This window comes from Centroberyx affinis, unplaced genomic scaffold, assembly GCF_046629955.1.
Source record: "Centroberyx affinis isolate AG114_WGS23_722 - 3 ecotype Tasmania unplaced genomic scaffold, CSIRO-AGI_Caff_v1 ptg004222l_1, whole genome shotgun sequence".
NCBI lineage: Eukaryota > Metazoa > Chordata > Actinopteri > Beryciformes > Berycidae > Centroberyx > Centroberyx affinis.
The window spans coordinates 1-14,592 of record NW_027281965.1 but is presented as its reverse complement, the minus strand read 5'-3'; the positions used below and the strand labels follow the sequence as shown (position 1 = coordinate 14,592).

Here is a 14,592-nt window from a genome sequence, read left to right as displayed (position 1 = left end):
TACTTCAGTAAAAATGTTACACACGTTATGATGATAATAATAACCAATATTAATATAATATTGACCAATAATTTAAGAATTATAAGAATAATAAAAATGTAGTAACTCTTGCTAGTCAATATTCTTGTTATTATTTCATCAGTTAAAAATATGTTACACCCCATATGAAGTTGGCCTAATAATCACTGGTTAATATTATAATGTTATTACATTATCCAGCAATTTATCTTTCATTACTTTTTCAAGCCATTTAGAGGGACATTTTATAACATTTGTCCTTCCCCACAATGAAAATAAAATGGACTCATTGGAATTTCACGAGGACTCCACTCTATCTACCAGAGAAATAAATAAATAATTCCAGCGCTCATACCTCATATGTAAGCTTTCATAGCTTATGTGTTGTACGAGGTAAACAAGGAGAGATACATGGTGTTTATCCAAACTAATCTAGAGTAACACTGATATCTAGGGACCTTTTTGTGTTTTCATTGAGTTTTCTAAATATTCTTGCTTGCTTGCAGGCAGTACATCTCAAAATCTTGTTAAAAAATTACTGGGTATGTTTTCCCCACATTTTCCATAACAGCTATACTACTAAATAGCAAATGACTAGTAGCTTGTGGCAAAAAGTAAAGGTTATGCGTCATCATTTGTAACTGCATAATAATCCTTCCAAACTTTCCCGCAGGTGACTCACTATCCTGCCAAGTTCTTTGACCAGGACCGGAGCAGAGACAGGGACAACTGTGCTTGAAAGAACCATCTGAAATCTGCTTCAACAGCCAGCAGCACGTCCGTCTGGCTGGACGATACAGACACATGGGGGAAGGGGAGCATCTGGCTTGAGTGTGATCGTTTTCCTGGAAAGCAGAGTAAAAGGGCTCATAGTGTGAAGGCTGCAGTGATGAAAGCAATGTCAAAACTGATTTTTTTTCCACTACTGCAGCACATTTTTTAAAAGGATCGCAGTTTGAGTGCATTAAGCCTAAGTCAGGCTGATTTACTTTTCGCTTATTTACTTCCCAGAACTTCTATCCTTGGAATGTCTGTGGCATGACTTATTCATTACTGTTTATTCATTTGTCAAGCATGCACTTGTCAGGAATTTCAAATGCCTCGAATATCAATTTAGTCAGACCAGATGTTTTTGAAATTGAAATAAAATTAGATAATTACTTCAAACCTAGCAACAAAAAAACAGTACATTAAAACACTGTATTCTATGCCCCTGCTGCCTTACTGACAATGGTCTGTGTGTAAGGTTTGAGTAGGGGAAGGGGTAAACAGTAAGTGAGGGGTTAAAGGTTGAGAGTGCTGGCATGAGAGAGAGTGACAGACAGAGAGAGAGAGATTGTACCGCGGAGGGAAAGTGTCTCTGTCGTCTGTTCATCATGGATATCTCGCCTGTTGCTCTGATCCTGTGTTCTCTACTATGTTCAGGTAACAAATCTGCTTTAGGATTTAGGATAGCAAAACCTGCTATAATGGTTTTAATTTAGCAGAGGATGTGTCATTTTGACTGCTTTTCAGTTAATATTCTACACAAGGTACACATGCAGTCATTTTGATTTATTTGTGCACTTTGGAAATTATTACACTTTTCAGGAAATCAACTGTTTTAATATTTTGGTATGACACATTGACTATCATTTTGCCCTTTGAAAGAATTTTGCTTCGTTTTTGTGCATTTTTTACTTTTTTTTTTGCTTAGTCATCAAATAGCTGTTCAGTTCAATCTGTGTATTTGCTTAGGCTGTTTGCTTTGGGGTGGTATTTGTTTACATTGTATTTTTCCCAGACCTGACTAAAGGTTCAAAGAGTTGCATTGTACATGTGTGTCTGGGTGCGAGTGTGTCTGGTCGTGTTTTATCATCATCCCTCCCTCTCTCTGCAGTGGGTGCCCAGGCCCCTGTCGTCTCAGTGGAGCCCCGGGCGGCCGCAGTGCGCCAGGGGGAGTCTGCCAGCTTTAGGTGCCAAGTGGCGAGAGGGGCGCAGCCAGTCCAACTGGACTGGAAGAGAGCCAATAACCAAGCGTTTCCAGGTCAGGAGTGTCTAATAAATAAGCACCTACAACACCTCTGTACATCCTCTGTAAAGTATCACTGAATACAACGGCTGGGTTCTGCTTATCTCCCTAGACAATGTGAAGGTTGGGCCTGATGGTTCTGTGTTGACGATTGCTAATGCCCAACCTGGCAACCAGGGCCAGTACCGCTGCGTGGCAAGCAACTCTGTGGGCCGCAGCTCTGCCACAGCTGTGCTGAACGTCAGACGTGAGCTTGTCTTGTGCACTTTGTGTTTCTGTAACTCTGTGTGTGTGTGCATGTATGTGTGTTTTCAATTCAATTCCTGGTACCAGGTATTCCAAAAAAACCCATCAGTAACACAGGGAATAACCACAAAAAGGTTTCCTCACAAATTGCATCACCCTGTACCTTTTACTACAGTGCCAATTTGACATCCACTGTAACAAGACCTTTGGTATGAAACACAGCCCCACTTTTCTTTCCCCAGAACCTTGTTTTCTCTACCTTGTTCACCTCCCAGTTCTTTTATTGTTAATCTTAAAGTGTGAATGTCTGTATGAGTGTGCCTTTATAAGTTTCTAATATCCTGTCTGTATGCACTCTCCCTCAGATTCTCCTAAAGTGCGGCTGACGCCAGCGGGGCCCCTGCGGGTCAGGATGGGTGAACGTGTGTCTGTGGAGTGTCGTGCCACAGGCAGGCCACGTCCCACACTGACCTGGAAACGCCAAGGCTCCACCCTCCAGCTGGTTACTACGACGACAAACGATGTAAACACCATACAGGTGAATTATGGACACAGAGACATGTGCATATCATCATCATCATCATCATTATCATCATCATCATCATCATCACCATCATCATCGTCATCATCATCTTCTCTCTTTCCCCAGTGGGCTGCAGTGCGTCCTGAAGACTCAGGAGTGTATGTTTGCCAAGCTGAAAACAACGAGGGGGTGACAGAGGTCAAAGTTGAAGTCATTGTCGAGGGTGGGCAGGGTACTCCAGTGGCCTCAGTGGCCGCTGAGCAAATGACAGCAGTGGAGGGACGCACAATCACTATGGAGTGTCGCGCCAGTGGTAAGATGTGTGTGTGTGTGTGCGTGTGTGTGTGTGTGTTGCTGTTACCATCAAAAGTAAATTATCTTTCCCAGTCCTCCTCTCATGCCTTTTCCTCCTCATCCTTTCTTCCCATTTAACCCTGTCTCCACTCTCCAGGTTCTCCCCTTCCTGTCATCACCTGGTCCAAGCTACGGGCACCGTTGCCGTGGAAACACACAATGGTGGGTGGAGTTCTGACACTGACCAGTGTGGGGCGTCAAGACTCAGGACAATACATCTGCAATGCAACCAACATACATGGCTACAGCGAGGCTTACACGCAGATGGAGGTGGAGTGTGAGTAGAGAAAACAGACGCACACAGACTCTGATTCTTCTTTGTCGTAGGTCATGATGAGAGTAATTTGCTTGGTCTCTCTTCTTCCCCTAGCCCCTCCCTACACCACCTGTCTGCCTGACCAGGTGAGGCTGCAGCCGGGGGACGCCCTGCAGCTGCAGTGCCTCGCCCACGGCTCTCACCCCCTCCAATTCCACTGGAGTAGAGTTGGCAGGCCGGCCCTACCTGCGGGGGCAGAGACCACCAAGGACGGCAAGCTGCAGATAGCCCGTGTGAAACTGGCTGACAGCGGGACCTACAAATGTGTGGCCACCAACCACATCGGCTCCAGTGAGGCACTGGCCAAAGTCACCGTAAAAAGTGAGTTGGTGTTTGGGTTGGGACAGGAGTCCACTGCTCTGTGAATTCAAAGTCCATAATTATAACTGATCTCACTCTCTCCGCCCTGTCTTTCTTTCCCTCTCTCTCCCCCACACAAACCCGCTCTTTCCCTCCTTTGCTTTCTTTTACAGCTTAAGCCAAGGTGGTCACACTGTGCCGCTCACACTGACACACCCTCAGTGCAGCGCTTAATGTAACATACTACTACTTTCTGCAAGATTGGGTTATTGCCATTGAGAAGACCAAAAGGTTAATTGAGGCAACTGAGAAAATGACATTCAATAGATTCATATATTTGGTCTTCAGAAAGTGAAAGACATCAATGTTGCTCAAAATCTTGATATTACTGTGCATATGGGGTTAATTTTATATTTTTATAGAAAGTCACAGCTTGTTGCTTTGTCTACTGCCTCATATCTCCCTTTGGAATGTTGTACCTCTGAAACGCGGTGAAGACTGACGACCGAGATGTAGGAGGAGTTACTGCTGCTGCTCCAGTGTCTGCTAACTTGCCTCCTCATCCCATCATCGTTCCCTTTGTGTCAACTGCCAAGTCTACACTGTTGCAGAACAACTAAAACCTTGACATAATATTAATACCTTTATGCCATAAAATATCAATATAACTCACATCAAATGCTGATATATTTACAGTAATTTAAATGAAAAACTATGTTGGTGAATTCTGAATTCTGATTAATTCTTTTACAAAATTATGGACTGAAATATAAGCTAAATTATATCCAAATTAATGTTTAAAAATGTGTTGTCATTTTGCCACGCTGCTTTTCCGTCTGAAACAACATAGGGCTGGTGTCAAACTTTGAACATCAGAAAGTTAACAAATGGGAGCCATTTCTCTCACCACTTGGTGGCAATATGTAGCTATGAGGTACAGATACAGTATGCAGACTGAAGAAGAACAATTTGATGTTGTCACACCCTGGAAGGGCTAATGCTGTTCACAGTGGAGCTATTGTTTTCCAATGACTACAAGTCATCCCTAAGTTTAAAAAAGGAAAAGCAGTTGGCTGGACATATCAGCTCACTCTGTAAACATGGACTGTAAACTCCTCTTGAACAGGCAAAGTACTGTTTGTTCAGACAAATGTGGCACAAATGGCCACATCAGTGGCAGATGTTAGACAAACTTCAATGCAGCTCTTCCTAAATGTGATGTTAGATGGACTGTCCTGTCACATTTCAGATTTGTAGCAGCAGCAGTAGGTTGGACAGATAGCTACCATTGAGCTCTTGCCAGAACGAAGCCTGTATCTGCTGTATGTGATTGTGGCCTCCCTTGTAAAACGTCCAATCTCCATGGGAGAACAGTCTTTACTCTTTCATCACACCTCTTCCACTGGGGGTTTAAGTGTTCTGGTCTACTTTTCCTCTCTCCGTCTTTACAAGCATCTTCAAAGCTGGGGAGGAAACATCTGCCCTCTTTCACCTCTCACCACCCCCTCACTTCACAGACAGACCAAGGCAGAGAGGGAGGGGGGGCAGATTAAGTAGACAAAAAACTACATGAAAGATGAGATAGTGAAGGGGGAAATCTGAAGGAAAAAGGGAGAAATCAAATTCTAATTTAGATGATATATAGAGAGGGAATAGAGGAATAGAGGGAAAAAAGATTGAATCAATGACAGAAAAGAAGCTCTACAAAATCACAAAATCTGTTTGTGTGTGTGTGTGTGTGTGTGTGTGTGTGTGTGTGTGTGTGTGTGTGTGTGTGTGTGTGTGTGTGTGTGCGTGTGTGTGAGTATGCGCACATGCTCTTGTGTATGTAATAACCAGACATAGATATATTCTCTGTAATGGAGTCTGACATAAACAGTGAGGTTCATAAGAGTCCAGATGACATCCCAGAAAAAAGGAAATGCACAAACACAGACACACACACACACACACACACACACACACACACACCCAAACACATCCTATCATTGCTTATATTAACCTTTTAGAGGGGATGGAAGAGGAAAACAGGCACTCAATCTTACACTTGTATGTGTGCGCTTGGGGAATACATACATTCCTCTTCCTGAGCACCATATATGAGAATAATTAAAGACTGCTAAAGTTGCTGGATGAAGACCGGCATGACGTCCCTGCAGTAATGATCTGGAAAACCAGATCTTTCAGGAAGGAACCAATGAGGTGAGAGTTTCCCCAGGAAGTGAGAGGTGGATGGGAGGCGCCCGTCAAGTCTGTTGCTATGGTTTCCACCTGTGGAATTCTGATAAGCTGCAGGCCCAGGGTCGCAGGAACAACAGTTGCTGCCTGGCATAGGAAGGCAGGCTGACAGGGCAATAGAGAATGGAGTCCCACTATTCTGTTGGTTGCAGAGCCAAGACAACTAAGTTGCCTCATATCTGATCTTACATTGTTTCAAGGACATTTTCTTCCTCCTAACTGGTGCAGCAGAAAGCCATAACAGTCTGCGCACGATGTTGATCTTACTGTAGAACAGCCTTTTACAAATCAGCTGAAAGACACTTGGACACTCTCACTCACATAAAGAGGGAGAGCCAGTAATCCCTCTGTGAAACCAGACTGCTGACAGGAAGGGCTGTTCCCCGGGCTCAAGGGGTCAAAGGTCACTGTACAAGGAAATAGGCTGCATCTTACAGTAATATTCAATAATGCAGTGGTTCTCAATGTGGGGTCCGGGGACCACCAGGGGTCCTTGAGGGGGTTCCAGGGGGTCCCCAGCAACTTGATGAATTTCAGCATTATTTAATTTACAAGCAGTTAACACAATCAGAGAATGTAGAAAAAAATACTATTTTGATCGTTTTTCACTGTTATCTCTCTACCTACAATGCGAATAGTCATGGAATTCTGGACAAAATCATATCTGACAATATAAATACTCCCAGATTTGGGTCCGAGAGACAAAATCTCATCAAATGGGGGTCTGTGGCTCTAATGTGGACTAAACTAGGGGTCCATTGTATGAAAAAGGTTGAGAATCACTGCAATAATGGATCATCGTCTTTGCCTTCTGACTACGCTTACCTCTGATCTGAAGGTGTAATATGGGGAGGTGCTTGAAACCAAATGAATGGCTTGACTTGACTGTGGGCCCCCAGGGGTCCTTGAGGGGGTTCCATGAGGTCCCCAGCAAATTGAAGAATGGGCTAATTATACTATAATATAATTCACTAGCAATTATCCCAATTACAGAATACTGTATGATTATGACTATACTGATCATAAGTTTTACTATTATTATCTCCCCATGTACAGTGTAACCAGTTATCAAAACTAAATCAATAACAACAAAAACCTTACCAAATTGGGAGTCAGTGACTTGAAATCCCTATACATTAGACCATTCATTGAAGGTTTTCTGAGATTCAGTCTTAAAAGCAGGATCACTCCGTCCACCACAGCCATATCGTCTTGATTTTGGCAACAGTATACAACACAACAGCAGAGAAAACAGATGTTAGTCTTGGCTTGGTCTGTTTTGTAAATGAATACTTTTGATGTCCTTTGAAGTCATTTTTCTTATGTATATTTGTTTTACAGAATTTAATAGTGGGATGTGGTAGGTTGGGACAGGGAATAGAAGCACCCCTGTTGTTGATAGCACCCAGTGGTTAAAGGGGATAAAAGGCTGCCAGCTCCATCAGGCTGTAAAAACACAGACACTGACACTGTGGCTGGTTGTTGCTGGGCACCATGCTAAATAAATGGCCATAGTTGGGCTTTCTGTGATCAGTTGATCAGATAATTTGCCATCTTACCACATGCATGCGGTTGCACACGCTACACTTCTTGCTGCACTCTGCACACAAATCTCCTTCCCCTCTTTTGGAGGTGCAGTGGGTTGAAGAGAAATGTTGATCTTTCATCAACTTAACCACAAATGGAACATTATGTGTGTGAGTGTGTGTGTATATGTGCGCATGTGATTGAGTGTATGTTTGTGTGTACTTCCTGAGAGTGTGTCACTGGTATTTGTGGCATCATAAGAAAACCACTCGAGGCTAAGAAAAAAAGTTTACAAGTTTAAGTTTCACTTTTGGTTAAAAATATGCCCTATAAAAGCAGAAGAGAGAGGGAGGCACAAAGACTGAGCGAACGCCGGAGAGAGTGATGCTACCATTTAGGTTACCACCATGTCAACCACCAACTCAGGCATAGATAGGCAACTTGTTTTTCTAATTTGGCACATACAAATCCTGGTGAATCATAAGCTGGACACAAAAATGGTACTGTTTGGCCCATAGGGAACACTATAGTAAGCCCTCAAAGTCTAAGGCTCAGTACACATATATATCTGGACATGCTGAATGATTTTGACTGTAATAATGTCCGTCATAAATGTTGGCTGCCATTTGGATTTTTTCAAAAACCTCTAAAGATCTTCTCATGAACCTCAGGTCAGAATGACACAAAATTTGGCAAATACATTACCTGGGTGCGTGCCTTTACTGAGCTATGGGAATGGCTCAAAAATGGCCAAGTTATTAACCTATCAATTCTGTCAACCAGGCCACATGATAATATGTTGAGATTTGAAGAATATACAGCCATTTGAATTCTATTTTGTTGTGATAATATCAAATACTCACAATGCAGTCAGGGAACTCAGTCAGGGAAGTGCAGTTTTTGTCACACTGTGGAAACTTGTTCAGTGCTAGCAGCTATATTCGTATTCATTCATATTTGCAAAGTGGTTGGGGCTTAAGGCAGAAGTGGGCGTGGTTTAGACTTAAAAATCTTTTCCTTTCTTCGTAATTATTGTACTTTCTGGGATATTAAATCATGAAACTCATGATTTTACAATGACCTACCTACCTACCTAATTTGCTTTCTGAAGCTGTATGTAACAACAACCTAGATGTTATGTATCCTTAAACAGGCTTTTATAAACACAACAATCTTAGACATAAACAATTATAAACAGGGACACTAAACACTCAATTATAAACTGAAAACGGTTCAGTTCCCTCCTCCCTGGGGAACACTGAACATTTATGGACTGGGAAAAAGCTTGAGGAGTTGAGGAGACGATTCAGACGGAATCAACGGGAGAGAAAATGGGCAAAAGAGTCAGTGAAATAAACATGAGACCAATACAAACAGATTGACACAGAGAGAGGCAAGGAAAGAGAGAAGAGAAGAAGAGGGGTAGAAAGAGGATGTGAAAGAGGGTAGGGAAGGAGGATGTGACTAAGCAGGAGACAGAGAGAGAGAGAGTGAGTTAATCTCTTTAATCATCAATCATCAGCACAGTCTTAGCAGTCTTTGTTAAAAAAAGAACTATCCAGAATTCAGTTGGTGGAAAACCCATGAGAACCTCTTTTCCAAAGCTCAGTGCTCAGCATTTGTTTGTGTGTGTGTGTGTGTGTGTGTGTGTGTGTGTGTGTGTGTGTGTGTGTGAGTGTGTGTGTGTCTGTCTCTGTGCCTGAATGACACCGAGTAAATAACAACTGCAACTGTATCGACATCTGCATCTATGTGATTATGATCCACTCATGTTTCTCTGTTAACATATGGAAAGATCTAGTGTGTGTGTGTGTGTGCGCATGTGTGTGTGTGTGTGTGTGTGTGTGCGTGTCTGTGTCTGTATATGTGTTTTCAGTGTACATGTGGCTGTGGGTGTGTTAAGATTTTGTCATTTGTCATTACATATGTGATTTATAGATACATGGATCTTTCAAAAGTAAATCAACAAAATGATCTAAAAGTTTCGGGCTGTGATTGAAGAGTTGTCTTCCATCAATGTGTTTCATCACAGGCCAAACTCTATGATTTGTTTTTCTTTCTTTTGAAAAATAAATAATACGTCATGCTCTGCTGAGGCTGCGAACTACGCTGAACTAGCATAGACAGCTTCAAAGCACCACCTCCAGATACAAAGTATATAATTTATCAGCAATTATGTTTGAAACTATGCCATTTATTTCCTTCTAGATATTTATTCATCAAGTTTTAAGTTCACTCTTATCAAATCTACAGCACTTTCCCTGGGCCTCTGGAGTTGAGTGTGTGTAAAAGTTTTATTCTCTCTCCTATGAATTCAGCCACATTCTACAAAAATGCTTCACTCACACACACACACACTCTCTCTCACACACACACACACACACAGAGGAGGTATGTGAAGTGAAAAGATGCTTACGTTGGTGCTAATGCACTTGTGAATTCACACTCACATTTATGCTTATCACACATATGCCTCTGCACCCACACACACTGTGCACTGCTAACACCAGCTTCCGACAATCGCCCATGTCTGATTTTGGTATTTTATAATTCAGTTGAAGCAGAGGGGGCAGAGGTGAGATTAGAGATTGATGTAAAATAATTACTGTAGGCAATTACAGAAAATTGATAATGGACAAAGAAATGCATTCCCTTTGCCATATTAAATATGTACCTGTAATGAAAAGAGATGATTCATTGTGCTTTCCAATACCATTCCAGTCTTCATTACAAACCCAAAAATCTGTGTGTGTGTGTGTGTGTGTGTGTGTGTGTGTGTGTGTGTGTAATTTGGCAGTTATAGGTAGTGAATATTAGTCCCACATGCCTATTGCCTTGTAACTCCAATTTTGGTGATTTAAATTTTTTCACTTCAGCAGAAGGATTACATGGTCCTCTATGGCAATGGTACTCAAACTGGGGGTCGGGGCCTCCAGGGGGTCATGAGATACATTTTCGGGGGTCGCAAGATGATTTCTGGGATAGGAAAAAAAAAATTCTACTGTACAAATTTATGATGTGTAATTTTTCAGATTTTCTCTAATATTTGCTTTTTTTCTTTTTGAAATACTGAATAGTTTTCCGCCTCTAGGCCTCCTCTGATAATCAAAAGACAAGCTGAAAAGGGAAAATAATTTTTAAGGTGAACTGTTCACCACTCTGCATGTGCAGCCTGTCGCAAGTACAGGCATTGCTTCATAGCCAAAAAGGTTGAGAACCAGTGCTCTAGGGGTTGAGAAAATTCTCCAAAGTCTTGTACTTATGAAACCTTTTCAAAGCACGTAGGATAAACATGTCATCAAGCTAAAAACAAGCCTGTTAGTTCTTAGTTCCTCAAAAGATTACATTATAGTGATACAAGGTTTTCACCCAACAGCGATGATGTGGTGGATGTCTGTACATTGTGACCTTCCCTCATCCAAAAAGAGAAACTGTATGAGAAAAATATAATCTTTCAGGGGCAACACATACTGTAAAAGAGACTACTATATGTATCAACAACCATTAGACAGTTGACAAAACCACGTGGTTAAGTGCTCAATTTCCCTTTTATTTGTGAAGAGTGGAGCCCTGTTCTTCTTCTTCCACTGTGAGTCAAACCAGTCGCTCTGACCTCACGCTTGTCTTGTGATCTGGGACTTCTAGGCTTTACTCTCTGACCTCCTGTGATCTGAACTCTAAAGTCACACACACGCAAGCACAAATGTAAGCAGGAACACGACACAACACAACACACATTACGTAACTATTGTAAAGTAATCATGTACTAACACATACAAACATGTACTATGCACATATGGACAAACAAACAAATGTACACGTGTTTTGCTAAGTTTAAGTCATGACACAAATTTAGGTCATGGGTAGAGGGATGATTTTGGAGGAAGTGGTAACAAAAGCCATCAGTCAGGTCATGTTTTATAAAGCCAAATCTGTGGAGCATATGTTAAGCTTTTGTAGTTTAGCAGGTTAGCTGCCTAAAGGATACATTTTAGATCAGCATGCTGATTAGCCAGGAAAATTTAACTGCAGTGAAAGAAAGCCCATTTTTTACAAGTGTTTGATAACTAACACCTTACACACACACACACACACACACACACACACACACACACACACACCACAAATGGTAAAGTGAGTGCGTACTTGCATACCAAACCATATCGAATGGAATGTTAGGAGAAGGGAAGTCAGAAGAAAACTCTTTTAGTCTGGCTACTTTAATGAAGTGAAAATGTGAAATGTCACTTGCATCAGACAAAAAAACCAACAACTTCACAGTGTGTGCTGCTCCTGACTGATACAAGTTTTCTATACAGTTTCTCTTTATGGATGACTGATGGTCACAATGTACAGACAGCCACCATATGCTTGTAGGACTAATATTCACTAGCTGCCAAAATAAACACATGCACACACGTACGCACACACACACATACACACACATGCTGAATCTTTCCATATGGAAACACTGAAAAGTAAGCAGACCATAATCATACATTTGCAGATACAGATACAGTTGCAGTTGCTATTTACATCCTGACACTCACTAAAACACAGAGAAGAGGCCGACACACAGGCACGCAGATGGATAAAAACACACACACACTCACACATACACACACACAAACACACACACACACACGCACTAATGATCTGTTAGCAAGATGTGTCTGCTTTTATTTAGCTTCTTCTTTACTAAAGCTGCTTAAGCGATGCAAACTTGCATGTTCTCATCCTCTTCCCCTCTACATATGTTTGTGATTTGTCTGTCTCTCTGTCTCCGTATGTCTGGTCCCCTGTCTCTGGTCCTCTGTCTGTATGAACATGATGAAAAATGACGATAGAAAATCAAGATGATATAAAGACAATCAAGACACACAGAGAGAGAGAGAGAAAGGCACGATGGGAGACTGGAGGAGGGAAAGAGGAATGCGACATGCTGCACACATACTATGAAGAAGCTTGAAGGCCACGGACACAGCCAGCTAGCTTTCCCCTCACTGTGTGTTTGTTGAGATCGGCTGAAAATGCATGACTGCTCACAGCTCATTATGGAAATACTGACACTCTGTGCAACTGCTGTGTATGAATGCACATGTTTTGTGTGCTATAGTAACAGAAAAGCCTTAACCTTAATCGCTTCCACCACGATATACATACATGGAACTGATAACCCATATCTGTCAACTGTGTCATATCCTTAACAGTGTGTAACAAATCATACAGATGTACTAAAGATTGTGCTTTGTGTGTTCCTCTGTAACCATGGTGACTGAAATCATCGAACACTTCTTCTGACACCTTGCAGCAGAAGTGGAGCGTGCATTTTGCACTTTAATGTGCACTCAGTATATTTGGTGGTGTTTTTCATGCACTGTAGACACACCTAGCACTGTACAAAGTATCTTTGCATATTCCTTTATGTTACCAAGCTTATATAGTTGAATAGTTTGTACTTGATGAGTCATCATGAAACATTATCCCGGTTGCATTGTTCTAGTGATAAAGCACATTTTAATATGTGGCTATTGTTTTCTGGAAGATAAGTCCAGAGCTTTGTAGAATTTTACGTGACACAATGTGGTTTGATGGTATTGTGTTAAGTCTGTACCAAGGCAGTTTGGTCTGACATTTACCCTTTAAGGGGATTTAACTTCAACACAGGTCATCTTGTCTTCCTCTCCAGTATGTTTGTTTGCTGTCTGGGAGGTTGAGAAAATACAGAAGGCTCATCACTGGAATTGGGGTGAAAGGGCTGGATGTTTGGGGGAAAGTGGGCTAGAGTGGAGGAAAAGTAGGAGGAGAGAGAGTAGGAGTTAGGGGAGAGTGGGAACGGATATTAGATTACTTACTGGCAAAATTCAAGTACAGCAGCAGCTGTTTAGATTAAGTGTTAGTCATCGCCCTCTCTCTGTCTCTGACCCCCCCCCCCCCCTTTCACTGTCTCTCCCTCCCCATGAGAGGGTTGTGAATAGCTCCTGAAACCGAGCCCAGTAGAGCAGAGAGGGAAGAGAAAGAGGGTGATTGAGCAGGGAATGTGATACAGGACCAGTGTTAGAATTGTGCTTGCATGGAAAGACATGGAGTGAAAGAAAAGCACAAGAAAGACTGCCATGGGTGAAGGACAAGGCCACACAGACAAGTGAAGGGGGGGGGGGGGTTGAAAGAGAGAAAAAATAGAGAGAAAGAAAGGGTGGGAGGGAGAGAGAGTGAGGGAGAGAGAGAGAGAGAGAGAGAGGGCGGGAGAGAGAGAGAGAGAGAGAGAGAGCGGGAGAGAGAGAGAGAGGGGGCGGAGAATCAAGCAGAAAGAGTGAGGCGGGCTCAGCCTGAGAGACTGAATCTGAGCGAGGGAGAAAACAGTGTTAAAGCAGAGAAGGCTGACTGTTGTCATTTTCACACACAGGATTTATCTTTTTTGTGTGTTTCATTTCCCTACTTTTTCATCGTGTCTGTGGATTTTATGGACCTTGGACTGTAATTCTGACTGAGGATTCTACAAAATATTACTTCGGGGAGACAAGTACCAGATTTACAAGTATAGTTCTTATACAGTTTTGAGTCGTGTGAGGATACTATGTCTGCCTTTGACATGGGGTGTAGAAAGGCACTGCTTATTCTGGGTAAGTCCATCAATGAGAGCACAGTGTGTGTGTGTGTGTGTGTGTGTGTGTGTGTGTGTGTTGTGTGTGTGTGTGTGTGTGTGTGTATGTGTGTGTGTATTGTGTGTGAGGGCTGAGAATGAAGAACTTTTTCGAGAAAGAAGAAACAGAGGAAGAAATAGAGGAAAATTTGGCAATTCTGATAATGAGAATGTAACATTTGGTTGATGTACTTCCACATTTTGTTTCAACCAGAGTCATAGATACACAGAGAGTTTGGCCATCGCGGTTTTTGGTGGCACACATCTAAGAACATACACCACCTATATCCTATATCCCCTAATTAATGGGGACACTTTTTGAAATAGCTTGATCTCTGGTATGGCTGTCTATCATGCTGACAAGTTCTTACTAGCATGAATGACACCTGTACTGTTGACCAGGACCACAAGGTGAA

The 14,592-nt window shown here is 42.1% G+C and overlaps 1 protein-coding gene across 1 annotated transcript; it reads left to right on the top strand.

Moving 5' to 3' along the window:
* Nucleotides 1-1,394: 1,394 nt before the first annotated feature.
* Nucleotides 1,395-3,789, top strand: LOC139664323 (basement membrane-specific heparan sulfate proteoglycan core protein-like; the record flags this gene model as incomplete). Its single annotated transcript, XM_071543111.1, has 7 exons — nucleotides 1,395-1,443; nucleotides 1,898-2,044; nucleotides 2,142-2,276; nucleotides 2,641-2,813; nucleotides 2,925-3,111; nucleotides 3,250-3,429; nucleotides 3,523-3,789. Coding segments are annotated over exons 1-7 (1,138 nt in total), but the record flags the coding sequence as incomplete, so codon positions are not given.
* Between the last annotated feature and the right edge of the window lie 10,803 nt (nucleotides 3,790-14,592).